This window comes from Lactuca sativa, chromosome 1, assembly GCF_002870075.4.
Source record: "Lactuca sativa cultivar Salinas chromosome 1, Lsat_Salinas_v11, whole genome shotgun sequence".
Taxonomy (NCBI): domain Eukaryota; kingdom Viridiplantae; phylum Streptophyta; class Magnoliopsida; order Asterales; family Asteraceae; genus Lactuca; species Lactuca sativa.
The window spans coordinates 91,898,226-91,913,431 of NC_056623.2; the positions used below are offsets into that span (position 1 = coordinate 91,898,226).

Consider the following 15,206-nt stretch of genomic DNA (forward strand, 5'->3'; position numbering starts at 1 on the left):
ATTGATTAATATTGTATTTATTGTTAGTTAGCGCGAGGTTATCCGGTTCGACGGTCTGAGTAGTTAATTGATTATCAACGAATTGAGGTGAGTTTTCCTCACAGTACTTTCGGGTCGAAGGCACCAAAACCGGTCCATTGGATTAGATATCCTGTTATGCAATAATATGTTATTATGTTGTAGTGATATGTTAGATCGGTATCTTGGTATATAGGATGATGCTATGCTTAATGATATGTAGATATGCTCAATTGTGTGTTGACTGACAATCAGTTGTGTATGGTGGCTGAAGAACCGATGAAAGTGGCTTATAGGGGGCTTGACGGTTGTTTCTTGGTTTAAGGATGAAGATGTTGATGGTTGTTTCTCCAATCAATGTTGATTAAAACACGCATGACCATTCTCTCATGTCATTTACCTGCATAAAATGCCACCATCAAGACTTCATCATCACAAACCACCATAATTAGCCATTGTTAATTCTCTATGAATCATAAGTCATTCTCTAAAAATCATAAATAAATCGGTTTTTTCGGCCGTAAAAATGACGATGTCACATAATGATATTGTATTATTATCTAATATTATACTGCAAGATTTCTAAAATATAAAATCCTCTTTCGACATGAATGAAAGTTGATGTTTAATTAACTACGCCCAAATTAATGGACTTCAAATTTTCGGAAATAATTTGGCCAAATTCAACATTTAGTAATTCATTTATTATAACATTATTTATAACATTATTTATGAAGTTCTTTTTTCTAAAAAAAAACATTACTTATGAATATTAAATTGTTATTTATTATTATTTATTTTTTTTCAAGTAGTACACATCATTCCTACTATTAGCATGACAATTACACAAATAATATTAAAAATTTTGTTTCCTACGTATTACCTTTGCATTCAACTTCATATATATATATATATATATATATATATATATATATATATATATATATATATATATATATATATATATATATATATATATATATATATATATATATATATATATTCGAATTATGCAAACAACAAAGATACGAATGATAGATGTTACGTAGTAAGATAATAATTTGAAATAGTATGCTAGAGGCAAAAGAATAACATCACAAACAAAACCAGAAATTGTAAACAACAAAAATACAAAACCCAATTTGGTACTCAGAAAGGACCGGATCGTAACCGTAAACACATTGCTAAAGTTTAATTTGGTCCAAAACCCAAAACCCAGTGTAGTACCTGGAACCGGAACCGAACCGAACCCGATACATCAAAAAAGGGTCCAGTTTTCGCGTAAGATAATTCATGATTTTCTTTTTTCGGGTTTTAGGTCTTTGGGCCGGGCCGTTCAGGTCTGGGTCCGGCCCGTTGCTGATCCCTACAAAGTTTATATACACAATATTTAACTTCATGAAATTTGTTATTATTTTTATATCTCCTTGTATGTATATCGCTTTTGAATTGGGCAAATTGCAAAATCACAATTTATTTAACACTCGCTATCAATATTCAATATAGACAATCAACTTCTATATGCATTTACATTTGACAATAATAATTTGTTTATAGTTTATCAGCAAAAAAATATAATTACATTGCTTTTATCTGTAGACAAATAGATATCATTACCATATTATTGGCAACGAGAGTAGATATTTTACCATTTCCTTGGTCTTGACATGAAACGCTAGAATTCTTTACATATCCGCACAATAACCAAAGGTGCGTTTTGATTCATTGTATTCCTAAAGCTTGAACTCTCCTAACTAGTGACAATGCCAACTTATTTCTTTCTTTCCATTCTTCCATATTCTCCATTTTATCTGCTACTTCCATGGGGCATTTGTCACGACCATCGAGTATGTTCACAACCTGAATCATGGTTGGTCTTAACCCTGGGTTCGACCACGTGCAAGCAATGGCTAACTTCACAAGCCTGACGAGTTCTTTATGATCATACTCTCCATCTAGCCTAGGATCAACCAATTTTTTGTAATCGCTTTCTTGATTCTCGATTGCATGTACCCTTTTCACCAACAACACATCGGGATTTCTAAAATCCACCGCCATTTGACCGGTAACCACCTCAAGAACCACCACACCAAAGCTATAGACATCCGCCATCGTGGTGGCTTCCCCTGATTCCATATATTCCGGCGACATATACCCGAAAATCCCATGGACTGATCTTTTCGGGTCGATTTCCACATGATGATCGTGTTCATTTCTCGTTAAAAATTCTGCGAGTGCAAACGAACCGAGCCTAGGGTTCATATCCGGTTCGACCCCTATAGCTGATGAGGTGATGTTCCTATGGATCACTTGTTCTTCCCATTCATTATGAAGATATTGAACCGCACCCGCAAGTAATTTCAAAATATTGTAACGGTGAGCCCATTGTAAGACCGGTTGTGACCTTTGATGGTTATGGTGTGAGAGGAGCTGACCCAAGAGACGGTTAGCCGTGTAGTTGTAGACCACAAGCATCTCACCGTGCTCGGTGCACCATCCATGGAGTTGGACAAGGTTTCGATGGTTAAGCCTGCCTAAGTTTGAGAGCTCATTTGCGAAGCGTGCCCGGAGTGCGGGGCATGTTTTCATCCCGAGTCGCTTTACGATTATGTCTCGATTATTGAGGACACCATAGTAAGCGGTCCCGAAATCAACCTCCGCGAGCCGGTTAGAATCCGAGAAATTATCGGTAGCGGAAATGATATCGTTATAGCTTATCTCTCGTGGCGGTTCCACCATCGGGCACAGTTCCACCATCGGGCATATTTTCGATCCACGACGACTTAATCCTGCCTTGGCGGTTGTGGTGGTGGTTGAATCACCGGAAACAGTGGTAGTGGTGGTGATGGTGATGGTGGTGGTTGTTTTTGTAGTGTTACTACTAGTAATTGGTGGAGATACGGAGATGTAGCGCGGGTGGGATTTGAAGGACGGAAGATCGGGGATCTTTACGCAGGCATTGCCGGAAAGTGCGTCCACGACCCATTTCATATTGGGTCGAGATTGTGGATCATGGAGAGTGCATAGTAATGCAAGACGGATCAAAAGTTCCAAATCAAGAACTTTGTATGATCCGTCTTGTAGCCGATGATCGGCTGCTTTTACAAGTAGTTGATCATCTGCTAATTCTCGAATCCAGTCGAGCAGAATGATCTGCTCATCTGGATATGTAAGATCGACTGCTTTTCTTCCCGAAGCAATCTCGAGTAACACGATGCCAAAGCTAAAAACATCGGATTTGGCGGTGGCAAGACCGCCTTTCTTGAAACTTTCCGGCGACAGGTATCCAATTGTGCCGCCAATACGTGTCGTATCGGCGGTCTTGATCTCGTAGTGCTTGACGGAGGGTGAAACATTTTGGTACTTGAATTCATGGTCTAGCCACCTAGCTAAACCAAAATCACCTAACCGGGCATTGAAACGGGAATCAAGCATCACATTGCTTGTTTTCACATCACGGTGTATGATCTGAGCTTCCAGTTGTTCATGGAGGTAAAACAGAGCTCCGGCAAGGCCCTTCACTATTTTCACTCTCTGATCCCAACCAAGCACCGGCGCCGCCCGCCGGAAAAGTACTCTGTCAAGGCTGCGATTTGGCATGTAGTCATAAACTAGAAGAAGCTGATCTTCGTTAACACACCATCCACGTAAGGGAACCAAGTTCCGGTGCCGGAGACGGGCCACCGCCGCCAGCTCTGCTGTGAAAGTCTTCTCAAACCTCTCACCAGTCTCCATCAAACATTTAACGGCCACCACAGTTCCATCGCTCGGTAAAACCGCTCTATAAACTCTCCCGAAACCTCCGGATCCAAGGATCTCAGCTTTGCTAAATCCTTTAGTACCGATGTAAAGCTCGGAGTAGCTGAAGATTTTGGGGCTATGGCCCACAAACACCTTGTCGTTCGGAAACTGGATTCCTTCGGTGTCGTGAAAGACAATAGACGTTTGTTTATGCCATGGATTGAAACCGCACGAATGAATATCTGGTTTTGTGTCATACAGTCTGTGAAGAGCTCGCCGGAGGACATCTGGAATATGAAGGCCACGTGGTGGGTGTTTGTGTGAGGTGGTGTCCAGTTGTTTAGGACGGTGGTTATGGACAACTGGCTGGTGGTCGTCTCCGTCTGACGGCAAAACGAAGCAGAGGCGACTGAAGTGCATGGTGGTGGTGGAATGGAATAGATGGCATGAAGGTGTATAGGAATGGTGAGGGGAAGGACATGAATTGCTTAAATAAGACGACTGTGTGAATACGATTTTTTGTATTATTCAATGTTTGATTACGCGGTTGTATGGTTGAATTGTAGGCATTTGATCAACGTATGTTCATACTGACTTGTACGTTGTGCAATGTAAGTTGTACATTTACGTTGGTCTTCTCTGACGGCTTTCTAGGACTAATGGATTATTCATGTTTCTGCAAGTGCAACCTTTCTTCTTTTCTAGAGCAAACCCAGTGACAGTGGCATAAAGTTAGCTATTAAAAAAAAAAAATAAACCGTTTAATAAACTAGAAATGGTTAATTAGGTTTTCCTACGTAGAACTCTAGAAATAATGTTTTTATATGTGTTTGTCGCACCTCATACATCATATGAGATGTGAGTAATTTAATTTTTTATCGAAATATATTTATTGAGCTTCATAATTTTGTTTTTATGCAAAACAATAAAAAGTATAAAATGTAAATAGTATTAACAAAATTAAATATATTTTGATATTTTTTTTGTCTATCTTTCTATTCATATGAAATAATAACACGAAATCCACTAATTAGTTTTTATAATCCGCTCTTTTGATTTTTAATACCCATTAATTAGGTATATGCCTTGTTGGCCACACTACATTCATAGCTTAATACAGAAGCTTCACATTGGTTCACTCGTCCATCGGCTAGTTCCAATGGAAATAGATTATAAAGGAAACCATAACAAGGAAATATGTACGCAACTCTTGTAACGATTTACATTCAATCAAAATACAACCAAATTCGATATCTAATTTAACCATCAGAGCATTTTCCCAATACTCCCATAGAATACGCCCTACGGTTGTGTTTGCCTTTCAGGTTTAAGACCTTGAGCACCCCTCATTTCATATTACATAGTCTGTATGGAACAGGGTGAGAAAACCTTACACGCATCTTGTGGCACCATCCGTGGGACCATGCAACAAATGCTCAACTGTAGCGAACCAGTCGATAACTCGAGGCCGATCCCAAGAATGCAAGACCTAGAAGCACCCATTATCATTCCCCAAGTTGTAGCAATAATAAGAACTCGAAACACAACCATACACATGGCCCCTAAAGATCACCCCAAGGGAATCAAGAGGTGCTCGATGTGGAAGTGCAGGGAATGGAGGAATATAAGGCTTTTAAGAGAGTCAAAAACATGAGAAAATAATTGACAGAAAAGAGAAAACAAAAGGAACCTGCTAAGAAAGATGAAGATCATATATCTACCCACACTTGTAAACCAAGCGACTCTGAAAGAAAGGTAGTAAAGAGTAGTCGAACTTGTAACAAAGAGGTGGTAGAAAAAAGTAAGCTAAGAGCAAAGGCTAAGCAAAACACTGAAGATACTAAGGAGTATAATAAAGTGTTTGACAGTTGAAAATTTAGAAACCTGTTCATAGATGATATAAATGAAACACTGGTCCTTGTCGGGCTCAAAGGCCCCAGAGTCAAGCCATATGATGGCATGAGAGATCCTGATGACCATGTCTCAAATTTCTGGTGGGCTATTAAAATGATCCCAATGGATCCTAAGTTATGAGGTTTGTATTTCTTCAGAACATTAGATGGATCGACATAATATTGGTTGGCCTACCTTTTGGCAAAAAGCATCAATAGTTTTGAAAAATTGTGCACCAAATTTTGCAATAGCTTCATACATGTAACGCCCGCAGATTCGGACTAGTCACTTTAGAGACAGTGAGCATCAAAAACGACTTTTTGATAGAATACTATTAAGAGTAAATAATCTTAACAAAGTTATAGTATATGTCACATGGGTTCCGTATATATAAAAAATACCGAAATCCGAGTTATAACGAAGAAGTTATGGTCTGTTGAAGTTTTACGACAAAACCGGCACAACACCGCGTAATGTAAAAAATGAATTTTTTAATAAATTAGTTTTTAGCCTTAGACTACCCCACTGGTAGTTTTGGACGAGCCACTCCTCCACTTTTTATTTAAAGAAAAATGAAAATTACATAAATACCGGTGGCCTAGGCCATACACACGATCCAAGTTCACAGAGGGTTGCCAACTTATTTTGATGTCACGTGGTTATTATTAAGGGGATAGATATATTTACTTTTTGATAAAAACTATTATCATTAAAAAAAAACAATTTTATCTCAATAAAAAATAAAAAAAAATAATAAAATTCATGATTTTTTGATCTTTATAAATAGAGTATAGTATCAATATAGTTCCGATTTATTTTTATTATATATATATATTTTTAAAATAAAACTAGGTTTTGGGTTGGATTGTTAATGGGTATAATAAATTGAACTAGGTTGGGTTGTATAGATAGAAGAGAGAGAAATTAGTTTTTTATAAGAATTAGGTTGAGTTTGGTTGCTAATAGGGATAGTCTTAGCTATCTAAATGAAAGTTGTAGTATACATTAAATCGAAAACGTGCATAAAAAGAACGTCAAAATCTGACTTCGTATAAGTAAGTTATGATTTTTTTAAGATTTGGCATAGCAGTATGCAGCCCGGAATTCGAATTTTAGATCGAATGATTTTTAGCCAACACAACATAAACGAGAATCAAAGATCTCATTAATAGGAGCTTAACGATAAAAAGACAGACAAAAACGGACGTCGGATGACAAAGTTATGAATTTTTAACAAGCTTTACCTGTCCATGCCTGTTAAAAATATAACTTTAAAAATAAAGTCAAAATTAGCCGACGGGGTCTAAACAAAAGTTGTAGAGTACGGTCCCGCCTACGCGTTGATATAAAGAACGTCAAAACTGGAGCTCGTATGCAAAAGTTACGGATTTTAGAAGATAATTAGTTTTTAGAGTAACCAGCGAGTGACACGTGGCGCAATCTGAGCCACACCTTCTTCCCCACAACTTTGCATGAGATTGTGACATGTGGCACATTACGCCCAACGTAATTTTGATTACGCTTAGAGTAACCCTTAAAGACCCATCACACTTAGCGTAATTCGTGAGTACGCTCAACGTACTCGGCGCTGGCAGCCTATAAATAGAGGCGTAAATCACCCCATTACTTCACACCACAACCATTCTTTCCCTCTCAACACTCCCAATCTCTCACTCCCAATCCCTATCAATTTCTAAGTCCTAGCCGCGAGTCCTAGAGTGCTAGAAGGCTCCGAGAAGAAGAGCTTTCGGCTCAGAAGTTATGCCCACGCAAAGCCCGGTTCTTCGCTAAACCCCTTTGTAAGTGAGTTATGCTTACCATAATTTAAGTATAACTTATGTTTAAGTTCAATATCGTTATTATGAACCTATAAAAAAGATTTATCAATGATTCCAAGTCGTTATACTGGCTTTGGATGAGATTGTGACATGTGGCACATTACGCCCAACGTAATTTTGATTACGCTTAGAGTAACCCTTAAAAACCCATTACACTTAGCGTAATTCGTGAGTACGCTCAACGTACTCGGTGCTGGCAGCCTATAAATAGAGGCGTAAATCACCCCATTACTTCACACCACAACCCTTCTTTCCCTCTCAACACTCCCAATCTCTCACTCCCAATCCCTAGCAATTTCTATGTCCTAGCCGCGAGTCCTAGAGTGCTAGAAGGCTCCGAGAAGAAGAGCTTTCAGCTCAGAAGTTATGCCCACGCAAAGCCTGGTTCTTCGCTAAACCCCTTTGTAAGTGAGTTATGCTTACCATAATTTAAGTATAACTTATGTTTAAGTTCAATATCGTTATTATGAACCTATAAAAAAGATTTATCAATGATTCCAAGTCGTTATACTGGTTGATCTACTTACGGGGATGATGTGTAGGCTATGATTTAGTGAGGTGTTTAAAGTGGAATTTCCAAACAGTATACTTCGTATACCAAACGGACCCTGCCTCCGATATGATCCTACCTGGTTGTTCCTTACTTGATAGATCATGAAAGTAGACTTTGAGTTAATGATGAATCCAAACTAATAATTAGTCGCAATAAAGATTAGACTAAAACTTAGCGATAACAATGCTAGGTTTCGTCGAAGGAAAATAGAATCGTTAGAAGCGAAGCACTGCCCGAGTTTGGAATCGTCACTTTAACAAGTGAGTGCATAGTTACTTTCATCTTACACATAGATATGAAGTATTTTATATAAATTACGTTCTATGTGTGCATATTATTTGTTTACTTGATATCTATGCTAAATGAGCGATCTTATACATGTTTTAAATGATTTAAACTGTATATGTATTTTATATCTACAAAATATGTTGGAAAAACATGGGTAGATGAATGATAAGGGATGAAAGTTGATATAGAGGAACATTGGTAGTTATGGACATAGTGCCCTATAGGTGAACATTGATAGCAATGGACTTAGTACCCTATAAATGATCATTGGCAGTTGTGCCACAGCCTGTAGATGTTTTGATCTACAATGTACTCTAAACATCCTAGAAGCTGGACTCAAAGGGTAGTATCGGCAGCCGTGCCTAAAAGAGAACATCATAACCCTGGCAGCTGCGCCCAAAGGACAATATCGGCAGCTGCGCCTAATAGAGAACATCATAACTCTAGCAGCTGCACCTAAATGATAATATTGGCAGCTGTTCTTAATAGATAACATTGACAGATGTGTCATTAGGCAAAGATGGACTTCGTGCCTATTCCTTAGGACAATCCTTAGGAATGAATGAGTGAATGATAAATGATTCTTAGGATAGATCCTTATGAAATAAAGAAGATAATGGAGATGGATAATTGGGTTGATTGATTAATGATTAAACATAATTATATTATTGTGGGTTGAAAACCCTATGTACTCACTAGGTTTCCCAACCTGACCAACTCAAGTTTATTTGTATCATACGTGTCGATACGAAGCTACTTTACATTGAGAGATTAAGGAGGTGTTTATCACTAGTGTAAATAAATGTAAGGACTGTTTATGCTTATTTTTCTGTATTGACGATGACATCCCAAAGTTTTAAAAGAAATGAAATAATTTTCTTCGGAAATGTTTTCATAACACATTTATCATGTTTTTGTATGAACAAATTCCGCAACATTTTTATAAAAAGGGTACTCTGATTTTTAAATAAAGCATAAACAAATCGGTCTTTTCTGGCCGGAAAAATGGGGATGTCACAATACAACAACATAGATTCTAGCAGCAAGCATGTGATATATTCACTTATAGGTAACGTAAATAGGAATAAAAAACGGTGTACTTCAAATGGTTCAACGAAATAAGCCGAAAGATGCCCACGCGAGACGACCCTATGATTGTAGCAGCTTTCACCTACGTTCTGCTAGAGGAAGAACTATTCCAAAAATTAGTAGGATGAGAGTGGAAAAACTCCAAGGAAATGATAAGGAAAATAAATAGGCTCCTCAGGTGTAACATCCCGAAATATAGGTCAAAGGCCGTGGATCATCAATTCACAGTAAACCTCTTTGTAAATCAACTATTATAAGATACCAAATGGTATCTTACTTCCAAATGTGCAAACTGGCAAATGAATCAAACAACTTAAACTACAAGCCTACTTAATGCGTTTGAAAAACAGAAATATTGTGTTAAGTAGTTGTGAGAAAAAAAACACTCCAGTCTTGTAGTACATGTTTCCCTGTTTCTAAAAATATAAAGAACATCCAAAACGGACGTCGTGTGCAAAAGATACAACCATTTTAACAATCTAAACCAGTATAATACTGATTTTCTTAAACTGCTAAAATCGTATCTATCTGTTGAGGCCCTTGCACAGCTCGGATGGGAATTCCGAGAGCATGTTTGGACTCAGACTATGGTCTAATATTTAATTCCATACTCGAAATATTTTTATCAAAAATATTTGGAAAAGTAAAAAAAATTGGACGTTTTCGGTCATTTAGATGCGAAACTTAAACGCGATTTCCCAAAGATCTACAACTCAAAAAATTAATCCGTACGGGTTTTTGGAATTCTTCAACTCTACTCAATCACATGACACTTTTCGATAAAAAAAATAGACTATGGGATTTGGGCATGCAAAACTAGAAGGACTTTTGGGACTTTAAGCTATGTGTGACATCACCATGGCCCAACATCCTTGCAAGAGGCGACCAAAATCAGCTAATTGCCACTCTCTTGGCCATAACACATATGGACCAGCACACCCTCTCTTCCATCACCTTATTTCCTTCGATACACTCTTCTTCTAAAAGGTACAAGCATGGTGTATGTTGAGTATCTGACTAACTTTGGTAGTATGGCATGCAAGGTCTTGTGAGTGACTTGCATGACTATAAATAGAAGCCTTTCCTCTTCATTTTCCTCACAAATTCATCAGCTCCATCGCTCAAAGTCTCTCTCCCTCCCTCTCTCTCTCTCTCTCTCTCTCTCTCTCACTTTCCCTTTCTTGGTTTAGAAAACACCACCAAAAACCACCACTCCACCACCGCAGAACCACCGCTAGCCACCTCTCGACCACCACCTTTTTGTGCCACTTTGTGTTCCCATTCCTTTTGTGGTTATTTCTTAGTTCAAATTCAAGTCCTTTTACTGTTGTTTTGTGGGTTTAAATCAAGTCCAAATTGGGTTAGAAGTCATTGCTATTTTGCTATTATTTTGCGGTGCTTCCCGAACACAATCACATTCTCACGTCTAAACCGAATTCACACATTTAAGGTGACTGCTTACGGCCCCTTTTTAATATTTCTAATAACTTGGGGGGGGGGGGGGAGGGGAGATACTTGTGCCTATATACTTTCTTTATACAAACAAGTTATCCTTTTATGTGAAAATACAATAATCCTAGTCTATAAAAATGTTATTTAACAAGGTAACATATCGTTACAAATTAACTAGTATAAAGTTTTCGTATACGTATATGGTTATTTTATCGTGAAATAACTAGTCCACACAACAAATGCTACATGATACAAAAATATATGATTTTTATGTTACATTGTAGATTATAACAAGAACATTATAAAACTTTGTAGTATTTCAAGGATTCAAGCTATTGATACTCATGTATATTTATATGTTTATAGACATAATGTTTATACATGTACATATGTTCATTACTTTGAAACATGCATCTTTATAAAAGCAAGTACATTACACTTTTACATACATACCGAGCATACTCAACTTTTATAAACTTTATACAATGAAATGCATTATGGCTAGTAACTTAACCACAAATAAGTTAGCGCAAAGAGCTGTTCACATACTTTGGTTAAGGGATTTTTAGTGAGACTATATTCATTAGCTAAGTCAAAACACTTGGTATACCCACACTACTATAACCGTTAATATTCAGAGTGGGATACATACATATTTGTAACATCCAGGTTCCCAGGTATTATGTTTTGTTCTTTTATTTTTAGATATTGTGGGGGGACTCGGCGAGTTGGCGTCTAAACTCGTCGAGTATGGTCGCGGATTTGTATGCGAGTTCACAGCTGGACTCGGCGAGTTCTCGAGTGGACTCGGCGAGTCCATGCTGTTTAATGAAACCATAATTTCCAGGGTTTGAGACCTATTTAAAGGGCCTTATGGCCATTAATTGCGACTACCAACCCCCAGAGAGAAGCCCTAAAGAGATCTAGAGCGTTTGTGAGGAAGGAGAGGCAAATCTTGAACTTTTGTGGGTGTTTTTGCAAGAAGGAAGTGTTCAAGGCAAGAGGAGGCTGAAGGAGGTGCGATTTTGGTGGTTCTTGAGCTCTTAGAGACTGTATTGAGGTATTATTCTCGGACCTTCTTTAGTTTTGATATTGATCCTTTGATTTAGTGTTTTCTAACCCTTTTAGAGGTGGTTTATGTAGAGCATTTGGTCCCTTCTCAAGTTTGTGTTCTGGATCTGGACCCAAAGAGGTCCAGAGGCCTTAACACTTGGAGCTTTATGAGTCCTTTTGGGATCCATGGGCTAGGAATGTCATTTTTAGGGATATATCACCATTTTGGACCATTTAGATGAGACATGAGTGCCAAGGTCCGAACTTTACGTGATTATCATGCTTGGGGAGGCCAGATCTATGATTGTATGGAACAGATCTGACCTCAGAAGTTGTTTTGAGTTTGTGCATGGCATGAACTCGCCAAGTCGGATGAACAGACTCGGCGAGTAGTATGAAGGTTGCCCGTTAATCACTAAGTGAGTGGACTTGTCAAGTTGGGGGAATGAATCGGTGAGTCAGGGAGAGTCAGGAGGGCTGAGTTCAAGTTGGAACTCACCGAGTTGTTCTTGAGACTCGGCGAGTTGAGTTGGGGTGGCCCTGCGATTCATGCCAAGTGGAACTCGTCGAGTCACGGAAGTACTCAACGTGCCAAGAGAGGGTCTAAGAGAGTCAGTGGACACGTGTAGACTCGCCGAGTCGCCCTAGTGCACTCGCCGAGTCGGGTCAAAGTTTGACCGTTGACCTTGTTGACTTTTAGGGTTGAGTACAGTTGTATTTATGAGAGTATTACTTTATGTGATTAGGTGGAGGCTAGATCACACTTCTTCCGAGTCAGATATTTACCGAGACATCGAGGTGAGTCTTCTCACTATACATTTCCTAGAGGGGAAACCGTGAGTAGACCGGAGGGTCTTATGTGTTATGTGTGTTGGATTAGTGTCTAAGTCCATAACTATTTTGGTATGTACTTGACCCGATGGTGCATGGTCCTTTTGGGTTGCCTTCACCAAAGCAACTTGATAGGATAAATTATGGAGAGAAAGGATTAAATATGATTTATTAATATATTATGGGAATAATATATTAAAGGAGAAATCATATTGTTTAATTAATATTAGTCAATAATTAATTGGTAATTAGTTTTGTGACTAAAAGAGATTAATTAAACTTAAGGGACTGGAATTATAATTATAAGATAATTGCAATTTGGGCCATGGATTGTCTTAAATCAAGAGGTGGACGAATTCTTATGGGAAGCCCATAAGGAAATCGTCCAAGGGCTTGATTAAAGGAGTCTATGGGTTGCTTAGGGCTTAAGCAACCAAATTAGGGTTTCCTTGTTAGATAACCCTAATAGCCTCACTATATATAGAACCCTTAAGGCTCAAAAACGGGGGGGGGGGGGGGGGGGGGAACTTCTTTTCTAGGGTTTCACACGAGTTTTGGCAGCCTCTAACCTCTCTCCTCTTCATCCTCTTGCTTATGGTGTTTGTGAGCCATTAGAGGAGTGACACTTGTGACTCTAAGCCTTCCAAAGTCAATTCAAGGAGGAATTGGGATTGTTATTGCTATATAACAATCAAGGTAATATCATAAACCTAATTATATGTTAATATTGATTTCCATATGCTACAATTAGGGTTTGTAGTCTTGGATTCAAAGCATGTACAATAGAGAAACCTAGATCCAAGCATTAGGGTTTGTATGAGCACATAGGATGTCTTATGACCAAAACCCATTAGTGGTATCAGAGCCTAGACTGGTTTCAATTGTATTGATGCATTGTATATCTGAAAAATTCGATTTTTGATGTTCTGGAGGCTGGACTCGCCGAGTCCATAGCTGAACTCGCCGAGTCCAGGCTTGACTCGACGAGTCAACTCGTCAGATGGAGGTTATCTTGGGATTTCTTGCTATTTTTGCATTGAGATAGTTACCTTATCATGTTAGATCAATATTAATCCGATTATATGATATATTTGACTAAAATTTTGATCTAATTGAAGATATTTATCAATTAATAAGATAATTGATTAATTATTTTGACTAAATTGATAAATTGTTTTGCAAGAAATCATTAAACAAATCAAATATGGATAATTATGTGATTAAATGTTAATTTAGATTATTTGTTATTTGATCCTTGTTCTTATGAAAAGTTTCATATTTTGCCCTTTAGGTTTTATAGTTTAAATTTGAACCCAAAAGTTTTGTTGTTTTGAAATTTAAATAGTTAAAACCCTAATGTTTTGAAAAAGGTTTCAAAACTTGCCCTCAAGTTTTGGAATTTAAATTTTGATTAAATGGTTTAATTTTGATGTATATTTAAATTCTAAACCCTAATGTGTTGAAATGTTTCAAAACTTGCCCTCAAGTTTTGGAATTTAAAAGTTGATTAAGAGTTTAATTAGGAATGTTAAATTCTAAAACTCTAGTATAGTTTTGAAAAAGTTCAAATCACACCCTTATGGTTTTATTAATTAATTAAGGTGTATAATTAAAAGAGGTTTAATAAATCCATAAAGTTTAGGTTTACAATTTAATTGAATTTAAAGTATAATTGTTAAATTTGACCACCTAGTATTTTAAAAGTGTAAAATACACCCTATACTATATAGAACATTAAAAGTCTAACATTATATATATATATATATATATATATATATATATATATATATATATATATGTATGTATGAGTAAAAGTCAGTCTTACCGTTAGTAGGCCTCATTCACGAAGCTAGTCTATAGGGGCTGTTTAAGGAAATTGCCTATAAAATGGCGATTGAATGGGTATCCACTCTTACCCACCGCACTCTTGACTAGTGGAGGGTCGTTAGCCGAACGGGTAGGATAGGACGAAACCTTCCATTACAAGTATAATGAATTATTAAAGTAACTAAATGTTTTCATAAAATTCCCAATCTTAGTTACTTAGGCAAAAGTGAATTGATGCAATTCCATGAAATTACACTTTGTGCCCTTGCGAAGACGTTAGCGGAGCGTGTGTGGTTTACCGGCACACTAAATGGTTCTAAGCAAAGGTAGCAAAGGGTGACTCAATGTTAGTCATAGTTCGGTGGAGCGTGTGTGGTTTACCGGCACATCGAATATGTGACTGTAACATGTGAGGGCACCATGTAAGTTTGCATGGTTATTCACACCCGCTTTGTGATCCTCGACATCCCAGTCACAAACAAGAGGGGCATATCGAGATTTAAACATGCCATTGAAAGTTAAATGAATCTCAAAGGATCTAGGAGTTTTCATAGATTTAAAACTTAAATTCTTTTTCATTTTTCGTGGTGGAAATTAGTGAATCGTCATTCACTTACCTTCAA

The 15,206-nt window shown here is 37.5% G+C and overlaps 1 protein-coding gene across 1 annotated transcript; it reads right to left on the reverse strand.

Annotated features, from left to right (window-relative positions):
- Positions 1-1,550: 1,550 nt before the first annotated feature.
- LOC111915895 (receptor like protein kinase S.2) lies at positions 1,551-4,235 on the reverse strand. Its single transcript, XM_023911531.3, has one exon. It carries the CDS (start codon positions 4,177-4,179, stop codon positions 1,741-1,743), a length of 2,439 nt encoding a protein of 812 aa, XP_023767299.2. The 5' UTR covers positions 4,180-4,235; the 3' UTR covers positions 1,551-1,740.
- Positions 4,236-15,206: the final 10,971 nt, after the last annotated feature.

Bases quoted from the DNA above. Each gene is read 5' to 3' on its own strand.
- LOC111915895 (XM_023911531.3), bottom strand. From the start codon at position 4,179: ATGCACTTCAGTCGCCTCTGCTTCGTTTTGCCGTCAGACGGAGACGAC.